The sequence below is a fragment of the Melospiza melodia genome, chromosome 10, assembly GCF_035770615.1.
Source record: "Melospiza melodia melodia isolate bMelMel2 chromosome 10, bMelMel2.pri, whole genome shotgun sequence".
Lineage (NCBI taxonomy): Eukaryota > Metazoa > Chordata > Aves > Passeriformes > Passerellidae > Melospiza > Melospiza melodia.
The window spans coordinates 28,100,670-28,116,899 of record NC_086203.1 but is presented as its reverse complement, the minus strand read 5'-3'; the positions used below and the strand labels follow the sequence as shown (position 1 = coordinate 28,116,899).

At 41.7% G+C, this 16,230-nt stretch overlaps 1 protein-coding gene across 2 annotated transcripts in view; it reads left to right on the top strand.

The window, feature by feature from the left end:
- The window catches only part of PDZRN3 (PDZ domain containing ring finger 3), a 130,935-nt gene that overhangs the window by 103,831 nt on the left and 10,874 nt on the right, over positions 1 to 16,230 (top strand). For both annotated transcript variants that reach the window (XM_063165031.1, XM_063165032.1), the window contains 2 exons: positions 10,554 to 10,795; positions 13,848 to 13,935. In XM_063165031.1, coding sequence (XP_063021101.1) covers positions 10,554 to 10,795; positions 13,848 to 13,935 — 330 coding nt within the window. The remainder of the gene's footprint in view (positions 1 to 10,553; positions 10,796 to 13,847; positions 13,936 to 16,230) is intronic.

Here is a 16,230-nt window from a genome sequence, read left to right as displayed (position 1 = left end):
GCTGAGCTGAGGTCAGAAGATTCTCAGTGGTTGTTGAGCTGGCTCCCTCACAAATACCAAAGTTCATATATAAATAAACAGTTGTTGCCATGATCCTGCGGCGTGTCGGAGACTTGAAAGCTTCACTCACATGCTCCCAGCCTGGCACGTCCCTGAGACATGGAAGAATGACAGTGTTGGGAAAAAACACTACTGGGCAAGCTGGGTTTGTGCTTTAAAGCAGACTGAGGTGCTCTGTGGCCAAGGTTATATAAGCACCAAGGTCAGGCACAAATTGTGTGCTAATGAGGGGTCAGCAGTGATGAGGAACAAGCCAGCACTGTTCTCCATTGGCAGCTTGCAGTGGCATCGCTTGCAGGGCACTGTTCCCCAGCAGAACTCCCACACAAACCTGCTGCACTGAGCTAATCGCCAGTGCAGGCCCCCTTGCCATCAGAATTCCATTTGCACGTTCAGACTTGAGAAAAATGAGACCAAAGGAATCAATCAGTAAGAAAGCCTAATTCAAGGAAACAGACTAACTAGACTTAAACCTACTGAGCAATGATGTTATCCTAAAGCAGGGCCAAAGTGAAGCTTGCCAAGATAAACATTCAGCTCAAAAAAAACCCCCACCTAATCAAAACTGTAAGATTTGGAAAACAGAAATAATTGCCTCTGTACATATGCTTTTCACACCCTCGAATTTAATTGGGCAGCCAGAGAATTAGTTGCTCTACATTTCAGTAGTTTTCCATGTTAAGACCAAAGTGGTGGTGCCAATTATAGGGAGCTGCTCTACTTGAAATACAGTGTATGGCTTCAAGTGCTCTGTATGTGCAGCCTGTGCTGCAGCTGAAATTAAAACTAGCACTGAAGTTCGATTCTGTCACTTCAGTGCCATTAAACTCGACCTCAATAACAGTTGTGAACCTATCACACTTACTTCAAAGTAGTCATGTGTTTGCTTAAACAAGATGTTAATTCCAAGGGCTTTGTTCTAGATGGGGTTTTCTGCTGCAGAATTAGTTCAGCTGTAGAAAAACTCTGCCTGACAGACTGGAGACTCATAATCTTCAGAAAACTGCCCTTTAATGATCGTGGCGCCTGTCTGTGGCTCACAAGTCCCCTTTCCTAATTAGACATTTAGCAGAAACTGGCAATTGAAATTTTCCTCTTCACTTGATGATGAATAATGCAGTGCCTCTGTTAGGATTTCTCTGGAAGATATTCTTTATTGGGAAGTTTAGAGGGATATTTTGGCCATTAAAGGAACATTAACAAGATCTGATATGAAATAAACAAATTTCTAATGGTCACCTGTGATATAAATGCCTAATTAGACCTATTTTGCATGTTAAATACCTCAATGTTGCATAATCTTCCTAAAACCTACAGTGCCTTTCATCTTTACAGTGGGCAGATAAAATGCTCAGCCATAGCATGGATTTATTAGGATTTTTTTTAATGATGAATGATTGAGGGGTGAGTTTTGTGATGCTTTACACTTAAACATCTGTTTAATGCTACAAAGCAGGTGGCAGAGGCCACAAGGGAGGAGGCACCAGGGACAATCACTCTGTGCTCTACTGTCACCTGTCAGACACGGGCTGGGAAAAAAGGAAACATATGGAGTAATGAAAAAGTGCAGATTCAATAAATGTGTTTTGTTGTGTTCATTAATAATGGAAGAAAAAGGTTAGGCTTCATTTTTACTGGGACAGGACAGCTCTGCAGTTACATGAACACTGGATTGGTCCTTGCAGAGATTTGGTGGGTAAAGGGAAACAGATCCAACTGGAACTTGGTCACAAGTTGGGAATTTGACAGGAGAGGGGCAGAATAAATAAAGTCAAATATGCATAAACATTAAATATTCACTAATTCAAGCAGTTACAATTGAAGGAAAACTTCCTATTAATATGGAACTACTAATAGGAAGTCCATACTACTTAATATGAATATACTATTCATATTATACTACTTAATATTAATACTAGTATTCATACTACTTAATATGAATATACTGCAATTGAAGAAACGCTTACTATTAATATGGAATATCTTCAGGCAAAAAGCCAAATGCCACCATCCAAAACACAAATGGTCAGAATCAGGGCACTGTTTTCTTCCTTGTGTCCATCCAGGGATGATCCTGGGTAGGGACACAGAGGGTTGGATATGCTGTCCACTGGCATAGGAAGTGGGCACTGATATATCAAAATTATCCCATGTAATAACAAAAACTACAAACAGAAATGCAGCACAAAGAGGGTTTTTTGCAACTTCAAACCAATAGTCTGTACATTCCTGCAAAGTGAAAACTGAAGATCATTTTAGAGAAAGCAGTCATTCATATTTTGGAAGATCACAGCTGATAAGAACTTTTAAATTTGGCCGAGATGCTTCAGAGCTCAGCAGAAGCTCTTGTGTCTGACCCGACAAATCTGTGTAATTGCCATCAGTTTTAGGCAGAAGCAAAGGAAAATGAAGGTGTTTTTGTCAATGTCTCACTAAGAACTCCTGGCCGTGGCAGCATGGAGGGACGAGGTGGTGGGACTCCCTCCCGAGCCCTCCTGAGGTTTGTGTTCTTCAGCTCTGCCTGTGGAAGGCCCAATGTGCCAAAGCTCCTGAAGCAGCAGGGCTGAGAAACCCTCTGGGATCTCTCACTGGGCTCCCACAGGGCAGCACAGGGTGTTCTTTCCATCTTTTCTTGGATCCAGCTTCAATAACCCTCCTCAACACAGGTGATCTTCAGAGCTGCTCTTCCCTTGTCCTGCATCACATCTGTGGAAGAGGGGAGGGAGTGGGAAGATGGATTTAAAAGCTACAAACAATGAAAACGGGGTGCTGGGAATCAGAATGGTCCTGAGCACAGTGGTGGGATGGGAGGTGTGAGTTGTGCTGTGCCCTCCTGTGACCTCAGGCAGATCACTCACTTGTTCTGTGTTTCATCTTCTGTAGAGATCCCTTTGTCTGTTTGCCCTGAGCAGGTCTCCAGAGGCAGCCCTGCCTGTGCTGCGTGCTTGCACAGTCTGATATGCTGCTAAAATGATGTCAGTGTTGTTTGAAGTGCTGGTCTGTACACCAGAAACTTGTATTACTCTGGTTTTAATTGAGTATGGTGTTAAATATTGCCTTACCAAACTCTGAGTGCTGGAAGGCCATAGCAGGGGAACGCTCCCCCCAAATCTTAGTGTTTGACCATTCCCCTTTTCTGTGGGAGAAAGGTGCTGCTCTCCAGGGGCTTTTGGTCTGATTCAGGACAAGAATTGTTTCTTATGCTGCTCAAATTCAGCTTGAATCCACATAACATTGCACCTTCAAAGAGCATGAACTTTTTCATGCTCTTCACTCTCATCATGTGTTATTTTAAACATAAATATAGAATACACAGCTTTTTAAAAGCTGTCACTGATAAAAATCTTTAATTTGCTGTGCTAGATGAACACACAGACATGGGTTTTGCCCCCTGGGAAAAGCACATTTGGGAAGGGCAGGAGCATTTCCCAAGGAGCCACACTGGAGGTGCAGGGCTGGAGGTGGACGAAGCAGAGGATGTGAGAGAACGGGTAATTAAACTTGCTGAATCCAGTCATTAGTAATTCATGGTTATTTATGGCTCATTTGTAGCTCACTCAGAGATGCCGCTGATTGGCCCCCTCTGGGCTGCAGAAATGGCAGAGAGAGGCATTCAAAGGGGAGCTCTGTAAACTTTGGCTGTGCTCTAGGTGGACCTGGGTTACTAAGGCACGAAAAGACACACAAAAGATCACTTGAAAAAATAAGGAAAAGCATTTCTGCCCTGATATAAAGTCATTTAACACGATTAATGCATATTCAAGACAAAAAGAGCTCCAAGTAAATTTTGCTTCTAGTGAAATCCAGGAATCTCAGAAGCCCCAGCACTGCTCTGTGTTTTCATTGAAGAAAATTATAAAATCCCCTGTGGTTTCATTTTGAGTAGTGATCCGCTGGAGCAGAGCCTGAGAACCCAACCAAGAGCATCTTAGTATGCTACAGACACTCCTGGCACTGCCTTGGTAATACCTAAATGTGCTAATTACGAGCAAAATTAAAATTCCTTTATTTCCAGTCTCTTTTTCCCAAGATTTTGCATTTGCAAGTTAACGGTTTGGAGGACAAATGTATTCTGTGCTCTCAAGGAAAAGAATTTTTCCGTGGTCTGAACTGTTTTGTCATGGATGGCTCTCAAGGCAGAAGGGAAATGCACACACATGGAAACAGTCTATTACTAAACAATATAGTTCTGGGGTTTTCAAAAGGAGGGAGACTGTACATATGAGGGAAATAAAAGAGGGATTAGATGGATCTGCAAGAAGAATTAACCTGTATTTTGAACCTTTTTTCTCCAATTCCTGAGGAAAAGGAGGGTTGTAAAATAGGCTTTTTGCTGCTCTTGCTTCTATAAAAATCTTTAAAGTTGTGCTGCTTTTTCTTAGTATGCAGACTCCTTAAGAACTTGCTAAAGGAGTGAATCAGACCATAAAGAGCATTTTAAATGGAGCACAGGCATGTGCAGTCTAACAGAACTAGCATTTTTATAGTGCACTTCCCATGGATTTGCATGAATTTCTACAAAGAAAAGCTGCTTACTCATTCTTAGGCAAAAAAGTTTTTTTTTTTCTCTGTGACATTTGTGAGGCACAGAAGAGCCAACAAGCTGTACAATGCATACAAATGTTTATCATGCATGGCATTACACCCACAGAAATCAGCCTAAAATAATGGGAAAAAATAATTTACTGAAACTCATGGTTTCTGATGTGTGCTCCCAACATCCAGAAAACAATGTCACACACTATTGGTGCAAAAATAAAATACAAAATAAAATAATATATATTATAATAATAGAATAGAATAGAATATAAATCATTATAACAAAACTGTTCTGCATGAGGATTTAGTGGCTTTCTCAACCTTTCAGTAACTTCTTCCACCAGTGCCTGAAGTAATTTCATCTGTGCTGTTGTAAATGATGTTTGTTCATGGTTGAGGGCTGAGCTCTCCATGCCCTGAGCATCCTCCCCACTTTCTCTCCTGGACCCCCTCTCCTGTCCCAGCCCTGTCCCAATGTCCCTTCCCAGGGCTCCTATCTGTGCCCCTGCCCCTGTGGGAAACTGGAATGAACTCCAGGAACATCCTTGTGCAGAGATGTGTTAATTCTGTGTGTTAATTCTGCTCTCACAGGAGAACAGAAACCACCACTGCTGGGCTTTCCATAAGTTCTGTGTCAGAAGGAAGAGAAAATCAGAATTGGGGGCAACCAGGAGGAAGTTTTGTCCACTTGTAAACAAGTGACGCATTTTGATACACCTGAAGGCCTCTAATTTATGTCTATTTAAAAGTGGCAATTAATTAGCCTTCTCTTCCCACCCAGAGAAACAAAGCATGTAAATCACTTACCTTGCTCAGTAATTAAACAGCTGCTATTGATAAAATGACATTTATGTAACAGCACAGCCGTGTGCTATCCTGCCTCATACCTCGGGCAAAAATGAGGATGTGTTTTGTAGTAACAGAGAACAGTTCTGCCATCCCAGCCTTGGCTCAGATTCCCTTTGCCTTGCACAGGAGGTGCAGCCCTGTCCTCACAGTGGGAAGGCAGCAGGGCTGTGCCAATGCTGACCTCAGGAAATTAGCATCTGAACAGTGGCATTGGCTCAGGAACATCTCAGCAGAGCCATTGTTAAACTAAAAGCACATCTATAAATATAAAAACGTGAGAAAAACTGTCCTTGTAAAAGGTATTTCACTGTGACGTATCTGGAGTTAATAGAAGGAAGAGATTTCAACAGGAGGGATGCCAAATGCCTTGCACAGCTCCAGCAGAGAGAAACAAATGTAGATCCAACCCCTTACACACTCACAGCACTGGAAAATTACATGGAAAGCCATCTCCTAGTGAGGTAGAGCAAATTCTTCACAAGCCTAAAAAGATATGAGGGTCTTCCTGTTGTTTTTTTTTTTTTTTTCTCCTTGTTGAGAACATCACTGCTCACAAATCATCACTGATTTATTTGTTTTTTTCTACTTAATATGTAGCTACCAACAGAGAGAGATTTGAGAGCAGACTCAGGAAGGCACTTGGGCCTTACCACCCCCTAGGATCCTACTGCCTGATTTTACCCTTTTATCTCCAAGGTAGCACTCCAACGTTTCCAGCCTTTTCCATGGCTCTGAGGAGTCTGATCTCCAGCTACACCCACATATTTGCTGTACTCACACCTCCTAAGCTGTCATGGGATGTTCCTCAGCCATTCCACCTGATGTTTAGGGTTCCTCAGTGGAGTTCTGCTGCTTCCATTTGGGGCCAGATAGATACAGCATATTAGATTTTTTTTTTTTCATTCCTCTTTTCATTAAATCCTGTTTATTTTTCTGACCATTTACTTCTTGGGTAGAGGAATTAATGAGAGCTCCATGATCAAAATGAGAGTTAAAGACATTGTTTCCTCCTGTTAGTTTGCTGGGGTCACTCGTTTAGATTTGTGCCATGTTCTGCCTTTGGGCATCATTTCTCTTTTTCTCAATCACAAATATACATCACTTCCACCTTCACTGACCATGGCAGCATTTTTCCCTCCATTATCTCAGTTTGACCATGGAATGCTGGTGGCACTCTTAGTTTCATAAGTTCTTGATTTGCTGTTGATGTCCTCTCTCAGTCAGAGCCTGAGCTGGGGCACTGCAAAAGCAAAACACCCTTGGCTCCAGTGGGCATCAAATCAAGCTCAAGTGACTTTTTTATTTTCATTCCAAGTATTAAAACTTGCAGGAGACACAGGATTATGCCATCTTTATCTGCAGATTTCTTGCTGCCTCTATAGATTTCTTGGTCCTCTCTCCAGCCTACTTTAGTGCAGAAGAACATACAGTACATACTAGAAAATAAAATACTGTAGATGCTATTTTATTTTATAATCATTGCCTAGCTTCTATTAAAAAAAAAATCAGTTCAAGCATGCCTTCCTTATTCACTGTGTGGTGTTAATAGAGAGTATTTGTGTCCCTGCCTCATGCAGTGGCTAAATCCACTCTCTGGCTGCACGACAAATTTCACCCAAGTTCATTCAGCTCTGTTTAACTCCAGTCACTGCATTTTGTCTATAGTTTTCTCCATAGTCAGTATATTTCCAATGCTAAGAAGGTCCAAAAGCTAAGCATTTCACCCTTCCAGACAAGTTAATTTATCCATCCTTTGTGCCATGAAAGATCCCATTGTCTCTGTCACATGGCGTGTTCTTCAGAAATTATGCATATTTGTCATTTTTGGCAGACTTCTGAAGCGTTCATGTGCATGGATTTTAATTTTTTTCTGTGTTATTTCACATGTAACTGTTAATAAGGAAAAAAATTGCTGAGCACAATTCAGCAGCACTAGGAATAAAGTCTAGGAATATAAAGCCCTTTTTTTTTAAACAAAGCAAATCCATACAGATTTATTAATTTATTTATTTTATTATGTATTTATTGGCTTTTAAGCACGGGAAATAATTATTTGTCAATTGTGACAAATTTTCCATATAGAAACTAAGTGTTATTATCACCTATTTGCTAGACTCAGGATTAGCCACAAGTACTGACTCAACACAGACACCCATTGAGATCATCCCAATATATTTCTCTTCTGCATCATTTGTGTGCTGCTAAAAATAAAATACCAATACCTGCTATTTTTTCCAGACTAAAAAGCAATTTATCTCTGTTATGCATAAGCAGACTGGGGAATTACTGCTTTTTATTATCCAAATATTTAGCACTGCCATCTTTATTTCCCTTAATGGAAAATTATATTGGTGTGCTGAGATGGGAAATGCTTAAAAAAAAAGTAATTACGAACTATTCACTGTTCAGTATTTACCACGTATTATGGCACTTACTGCAGGTTTTTTAGGAACCAGATTCAGAAATGTAATTCCCTGCTGTAAAGCACTTTTGAGTGTATTTTTGTGTCTCTGTGTGTTCTTTCATCATTTGTTGAAATGATAACCATGTGTCATAGATCAGCATCAGCACAGTGGCCAAGGCTGCTGCTCAGAGCAGGAGCCTGCGGGGCTGAAAGGATTCCACTCAGCTGGGCTTTAGGAATCACCTCCTGTAAGGGATGCACAGGCTGACCCCAAACCATTCATCATGTGGACAGCCACTGTCCAGAGGATTGTTTGCCTAACAATTGTGGGTGCTGCCACAGCTCACAGAAATATTAACTTTTAAAGACAAAATCCCCAACCATATCTTTGGAGTGAGTTAAGAAGCCCATAATAACAGCAGAACAGTGACTTGTGCTTCCATTCCAGTGCAGTCATTGCCATCCTATCAAACCCATCCTTTACAATTGTATACACATCAAATAGAGTTCTGTAGAGTTATCAATTGTAGAGTTATCAATTGTAGAGCTATCAGTTTACCCACTGGAAGCTGAATGCCAGAAAGTCTCAAACCTTTTCTACACAAGGTCCCTCTGCAGCAGGAGAGGGTTCAGATTAAAATTTACCTGGCTTATCACCCCAGTTCTAAAATCTGGTCCCATTTCCTTTTTCTTGGCTATGCACCTTTTCTTTTTCATGGCATTACCAGCTTGCAGACAACATAGTCCGGAAACTACTTGGACCTAATTCCTGTAGTAGCAGTTTATGGCACAATGCAGCTACTGCTGCCTATTCCCTGCATGACATCAAACTGTCCTTGAAGTTGTGATTATTTATGTAACAATTGCATAGGAGAGCACAAAGAGGATGCCAGTCCACGGATTTGCAGAAATAAAAGTGTCCTAAGGAACCTAAATTAAAATGTAGGCCTGTAGTAAACTGTCTGTAATCCAGGTTCATGATAGCATTTGGGAATAAACTGGAAATCCTTTGCAGGATTTTACCAGGTTTTACTGTGAAGATGGAGAAAGGATCTTCATAAATAGTTTCCTGCTCAAGAGTTATTCTGAGCACATTTCTGAAAAACATTATACACTGCAATTTAGATTCTTTTGTTTTGATTGCTTGTTGGGTTTTGTTGTACAAAAAATAAAAAAGAAAAATTAGGATGCACACAGTAAAATGTGCAACGTTTAATTTGCAACAAATAATAAAACTCAAACCATAATCAGCATTTCCTTTTTCCAGAGAAAACATTAGGCCGAACCTAATTTTACAGCTGTACAAACTGTTTAAAAGTAATCTGCTCAATTGGGCGAGTTAATGATATTTAATTTGACCAGGCCAAACTTTACACGCTGTGCATTACTGGGAGCAGTGGTGTGCAGTGTGAGTGTTGGTGTGATGTAAATGTCATGCTAACACCTTCCCCTCTCAGCTGGCTTCACAAAAATCCGGTGTCATCACCTCCCTAAGGCAAACCCAAGGTGACAGCAGGAAAAAGTGTTATTTGCACATGGTAATTCAGCAGGAATTTGGCCTTTTCAATCTATTCTGCACTCAAGTTAACCCTCTTTATATCAGGCAGCTTTTTGCCCTGGGCAATATGTTAAGTGTGGGCTAAATTCAGTTATTGTGCTGAGTAATGTTCTCATTCAGATGCCCCACTTTAATGTGACTAAATGTGGATTATAGTGAGTATTTATTGCAGTGTGTGAATTCTCTGCTCAGCCCCCAGTTCTGTGGCCTGGCATGTCTCCTGTTATTTCTATCCACTTCTCTAAAATTGAGTTTTTTATTGCAGTGACTGACTACTACCATCATGTTTCATCTTAAAAATTGTTCATCAGACACAAACACATAGTTTTGTAGTTTTGGTTTTGTTCAGCAAAAAGGCAAAGAGTCTAAAAAGCAAACCAAAACCAGAAAAACTCCAGGACAATCAATAACTTGTTGTGTCTGAACAAGGGCTGAGGGATTTCTAATCTGCAAGAAACAAATGGGGTGCTGGGTTGTACTTCACCTCAAAGAGCAAGCCCAGTAAAATCTATCAAAATAAAAGGCAGAGCAGAGGATTTGTAAAATTACTGTAGTGAAAGGGGAAAATGAGAGATGCACATGATTGTGGGGATGGGCACTGGCTGCTCACACCGTGGTGGTGCTAAAGAGGCTGACCTGCAACAGAGGGTGGGGAGAGTTAAAGGAATAAAGGAGGGATTTATTAAAAGGCCTTCAAATGATGGAACTTGGGCACTACAAGAGCCTGGCCATGATTCTGCCCAAGATGGACCCAAGATGGATGGTGTGTCATGAGTTTTTATACTTCTATAAGTTTTGATCCATTTCCATATTGGGGTAATTTTCCAATCCCAGCTCCAGGTGATGCAGTCCCACCCTCCCAGTTTGCCCCCCTCCATTCCCTGTTTGCATTTTTGGGGCTGAAGCTGCAGTGGTGTCCTTGGTTCTGGGGCTGGAAAAGGATTGTTCTGTGGGACTGAGGAGAGGAAAAGGATTGTTCTGTGTGACTGAGCTGTGAGGAGAACTTGCTGACAATTTATATGAAATTTGGAGTTGCAATACAGTACAGAACCTGGAAAGTATGAAAGTTAAACCTTGAGGGATCACTGGCATGGCTGGGAGCTGAGCCTGTGTCCCTGACAGCTTTGCTGTTTCTCCCCACAGGTCAATGGGAAGGATTTATCCAAAGCCACCCACGAGCAGGCCGTGGAGGCCTTCAAGACAGCCAAGGAGCCCATCGTGGTGCAGGTGCTGAGGAGGGCCCCCCGTGCCAAGGCCCACGAGCCCCAGCTGGTGGATGTGGGCACCCAGACCGACATCACCTTCGAGCACATCATGGCCCTCAGCAAGATGGGCTCGCCCAGCCTGCCCGTCCCCGGCCTGGACCCCTACCTGCTGCCCGAAGAGTAAGTGATGCTCTCTGAGCCTCAGAAATCCTTGTTGTTCTTTGATTATTAAACTGGGGTGCCAGTTGTGGGTTTTTCTGAGTTTGGATTGAAGGCCCTTGAGGCAGTAGTTCATGTTTGGACTCAGGCATTTATTATTATCAGTAAAACAGTCTCACTGCTGTGAGTTCTGTAGCTTTTCATTAGAAGGCACAAAATGGCCAACAATCTCTTGTTATAAGGTCTTTTGAGATAAACTATCCAATTAAGAACTGACACCAGGATTATTTTCTCATTTAACCCAATAACTGATCCCAAAGAGCTCCAATGGGGACTTTTCTGCCCAATTACAAAATGGTACTCAAACCCATGGAGAAGAAGGAAGAAGAAGCATGAAGGAGAAACCCAGGACAACACCCTGTGCCCTCCATCTTGCTTCCATCCACAACATACTAAAAATCCCAAAATTTCAATTTCTCACCAAGTGACACACCTACACTGCTCTCTATAATCTATTTCACACTTTTGTGGGTTCTAGTTTATCTTGAAACTTTTTTCTCCATCAATGAGGGTCAGAGCCAGTGCTCCCCTGGGAGTCAGGGCACCCCAGAGCAGACAGGGAAATATTCCCAGTGCTCTGGGTTTCCACACTTGTGTTCCATAGTGGTGTTTTATGAGTTCACAACCTCACCTCACTCTCTGGTAAACATGTTCTCCCAGAAGTAGCCAGGATTCATCCACCACTGAGCCATAACTCACAGCATTTTCATTTTTCCTACACATTAGCAGGACATTACTCACATGAGTAATGCCACTGAGTCACAACATGGCCTCATAAAGCTCATTTTTTTTTGTTGGCATTTGATGGATAAAGTTATTGCATTTTGTAATTCCTCTCACTGCCTCTTTGGGTTGCTTATGTTTTAACTTTATTTTTTATGGCTGCCATAAATTGTGTAATGCTAAGAGCTGCTGCATTCTGTTCCAGTGTATTAATTACTTTATTATAACCCTGCAGCGCTGTTACTCGAATAAGTTATTTTCTGGGACTAAAATTACTTACCAGTGTTGTCATGGATGTTTTAGAATCAAATTTTAATTATTGTTAATGGTAATTTGATGCTTTTGTACTTACAAATACAAATGACAATTATCTCCTGGCGCACACACCCCCCGCCCTCACATGCTGTTGGAGAGGAAAACAGCTCCCCAAGGAGCCCCTGCAGATTGCCTGTCATCCTGCCATGCATCTCCACAGGGAGCAGGGAATGGGAAGGATTCTGACCCTCTCAGTTGCTGTGTGTGAGAGGCTGATCTGGTCCAGCCGCAGCAATTCCTGGTTTTTGAGGTTTTGAGGTGAGGCTGCACACGGTGAGAGCAGGGCTGGTGTGCACCCACCCTCCCAGGGCACCTCCCCAGGCATCCCTGCCTGCCCTCCTGGGAATTGGGGTCTGGCTGTGAACAGGCACTGATCCTGCACTGCCCCTGAGCGATTTTCAGAGCACAGAAACCTTCCCACATGAGCCAGTGTGATGGTGCTCACAGGCGTTTTCAGATGAGGGAAGAGACGAGGATTTGACTCTATATTTCAGAAGGCTTGATTTATTATTTTATCGTATATGTTGCATTAAAACTATACTAAAGGAATAGAAGAAAAGGTTTCTCAGAAGGCTAGCTAAGCTAAGAATAGAAAGGAATGAATACCAAAGGTTTGTGGCTCCGACAGAGCTCGAACCAGCTGACTGTGATTGGCCATTAATTAGAAACAACCACATGAGACCAATCACAGACCCACCTGTTGCATTCCACAGCAGCTGACAATAATTGTTTACATTTTGTCCCTGAGGCTTCTCAGGAGGAAAAAAAATCTTAAGGAAAAGATTTTCATAAAAAGATGTCTGCGACGAGCCAGGACCATTCCATGGCAGTGCCTGTTCCTCTCATGCCTCTCTCTTGCAGGTGCTCAAAGGAGATATTCCAGCACGGCCACCTATTCCCAGCCCACTCAAAATTCAAGCACTGCAGCACAGTTTAGTGGAAATACTTGACAAAAGGCTGGAGGTTTGAGCTTGCAGTGAGCAAACAGCAGGGCTTGGAGCCTGTGGAGAGGACATGATTGTTCTAGGGCCTCGACACTGCCCCTCCCAGCCTCATCTGCAGTAGGGGCTTTTAGTACCAGCTGCACTTAGAAAATGGCAAGGATTCATTCCTGATGAATCATTTAGGAAAATATTATTCCTTGTGAGGGTGGTGAGGTTCTGGCACAGGGTGCCCAAAGAAGTTGTGGCAGCTCCATCCCTGGAAGTGTCCAAGAGAGGTTGGAGCAACCTGGTCTAGTGGAAGGTGTCCCTACCCATGGCAAGGGTGGAGTGAGATTTTCCTTAAGAAAAGATTTGCCTTCCACCCCAAACTGTCCCATGATTTTATCATTCTGTGATTTAGGTTGCAACGTGCCTGCATTATTCCACCTTAGCCCTATCAGCTCCATATTGTTCCTTAATTATTAATCCCAGCTGCTGGGTCAGCAGTGCCCTTCCCATGCCAGGACCACACTGAGCTCTCTGGCTGTGCTCTCACCCAGCACATGAAAGCAAAGTCATTTTTTCCTGGTGTTTCCTCTCACTTCTCCCAATTCCATTCAGATTAATCTCGCCTGCCTCTAACAACTTGACTATGGTGGCCAATTAGCAGATGCTGTTACATAAATAGCCTCAGACTTGTATCTAGTTAGCAGAGAATTACAGGGAGTTTACTCTCACTGCAGATAGAACAATCCAGCACAGAAAACAGTGATCACAAGAGCATTACACTGCTCACAACTTCCAAAGTAAAGGCAGTGGAAGTGTGGGAGAGCTCAAGCAGTAAAAAGCAGCAGGCTGTCCTCCTACAGTACATGGAATTTTCATTTAAAACACTTACTGGGGTAAGTGGTGTAGCTTACAGAATTAACCACATGCAGCTCCTCAGTGTGGGGGTCACTCCGTCATCTCCCCTACAAGCTTGGAATGCATTAACAACTTCCACTAAGGTCCTGAGTGCTGTCCTAAAAAATACCTTTTTTTTTTTTTTCCAGCCATCCATCCGTGCATGAATACTACGACCCCAATGACTACATGGGAGGAATTCATCAAGAAATGGACCGGGATGAGTTGGAATTGGAGGTACTTCATCTGAGTAACTCTTTCATTTCCATATGCACCTCAAGGTCTTTGAATTGCATATAGTGGAAAGATTTTCCAAGGCAGATATTTGTGATAACATTGTTCACTAGTTGCTGATATCTTTATCACCCCATTGAACTGTGAGCCAGGCACTGATGATCATCAGCTAACATAAATAATGAAGTCATTGATTCCTTTAATTAAATTCTGTTTAAGTGTGCTGATTTAGGCTTTCTGAAAATCTGAAGGGCTCTGCTGAGTGGCAGGACCTGTTCCACATAACCACAGTAAAAATGTGTGAATTTCTCTTAAATATTTCCTGGCTGAGAAACAGATGTTCTTGATCATATAATTTTGAAGTATGTTAGGTTTACAAGACAAGGCCAGGATAGATTTGCCACTCTATTAAGCTGTTCCTCCCTTTTTCATTACTTAAGTGACAAATGTATACATGTGAAATTACAGATAATAAAAGTTGAACCAGTCATGAAGGTATGCAAGCCCTTTTCCCTGACAAGCCTTTGAAAACCACTTTTGGTTTTAGTGCTTGCATATCCCATCAGAAGTTCATCTTCAGTTTTCTCATTTCTTATTTTAATAGCCTGCTCCCAACCATTCAATGTACAGCACATAAATTGTGGAGTTCTGCAAGATACTTTAGCAGTACTGACCCAGTGAAGTGCTTTTAGTTATTTGTAATAAATAGCAGCAAAGTATCCCAATAGTTCTAAATACAGCCAGCTGTCTGAGCCGGCTGATCCATCCAAGGCTATCAGTAAGAGAATATTTTATACCTTTAGCTGGCTTGCACTTCTGATTTCTTAGATCCTGGTCCTGCTGACACCTGTTTGTCACAGCAAGCAGTGCTGAAGCTCTGCTGAAACCAGTGCAGATTTATCAACAGCTTCAGTGGGAGCAGAGTTCAGCCCCTTCCATGAGCATCAGGTTGTTTCCTTCTATAAAAGTGTTTGCAGGATCAAGGACTAAAACCCCATAAAAAGTTTGCAAGCTGTTCTCAAATTCTGCGGATCTGGTAGCAATTCATGTCTGTATACAGACGTAAATCAAAGGCAGGATAAAATCAAAGTGCCAGTAAAACAAATGCTACTTAGCAGACTTCAAGGCCTTACTTTTCAAACAAGGCCCTTTTTTTCTCTCTTAAATAAAAACAAATACAATCTAGATTTAAGTCTTAAAGGAAAATGTAAAACAAATCAATGTTTTCTACCAGTATCTTTCCAAAATCTACTTTTTAGGAAATCTAATATTGTGGATAAATTCTAGTACTTCCATTAGAAGGTCAACCAGTTGAGCTGAAAACAGTTTAAACACACCCGCTCCAGTAGCCAAACCTTAATATGCCTCAAACCACAACATTAATAATTGTGACATTGATATAGTACTTGATGGCAAAAGGTGATCAGCTCGGTAACACAGGCAGATGAACATTAGGAAAATCTCTGTAGCCTAATAGTATTTCTTAAAAACCACTAAAGATTCCTGTTCAAATTGTAAAGACTGTGATCAATGGTAAGGTCAAAGTGCTAACAGGGACTCAACTGGCTGGTTGCTTTTTTGTTTGCCTTTTGATAGATATGTTTTAAAAGACCACAAAGGCACTGTTTCATTGACTGCAGCAGGAATGTCGAAAGTAAGAAAGCCATCAAGTCAGCCTTCTGGGTTTCTATGTCTATAAAATGTGCTTTGAATTTAAATCAGAAGCTCCTCATCTAAACTTTTATGGTCTATAACTGACTGGTTAGTGATTTGTAACAAGCAAACAAGACAAAAAAGGTGAAATAGCCAAGTTTGCAACGAACCTCCAATGTAAATATCCATAGGAAGGAATTTATGCTGGCAGTATTGCTGAGGTGCCAAAATTGTATTCTCGGTTTTATCTCAACATTTGTCTTAAAATTGATGACTCGGAGGTAACTGCCATATATTCCCTGCTACAAAAACAAATAAATACCATTTCTTTTCTTTTGAAGTTTCCGTGCCACAAGTAAAGAGGAACTAAATCGTGAAGTCCTATTTTATTATAAATTAAAAGTACATTCATTCTTCACGGAGGCCCAGCTAGAAGTCATTTCAGGCTCATAAAGGAAGAATAATGTCACTCCAGGATTCCCCAGCAGTGTTATGCATTAATATGTTTATTCAAACAAGTCTGTCCAGCTGTCAGACACAGCCCAAGCCCAGGCTCTCTCAGTGGAACTTTCTCACATTACAAAGGAGAACATTCTACATCAAAAAGGGGCCTGTTCCCTCCCATTTCACTTTCTGTCTTCACCC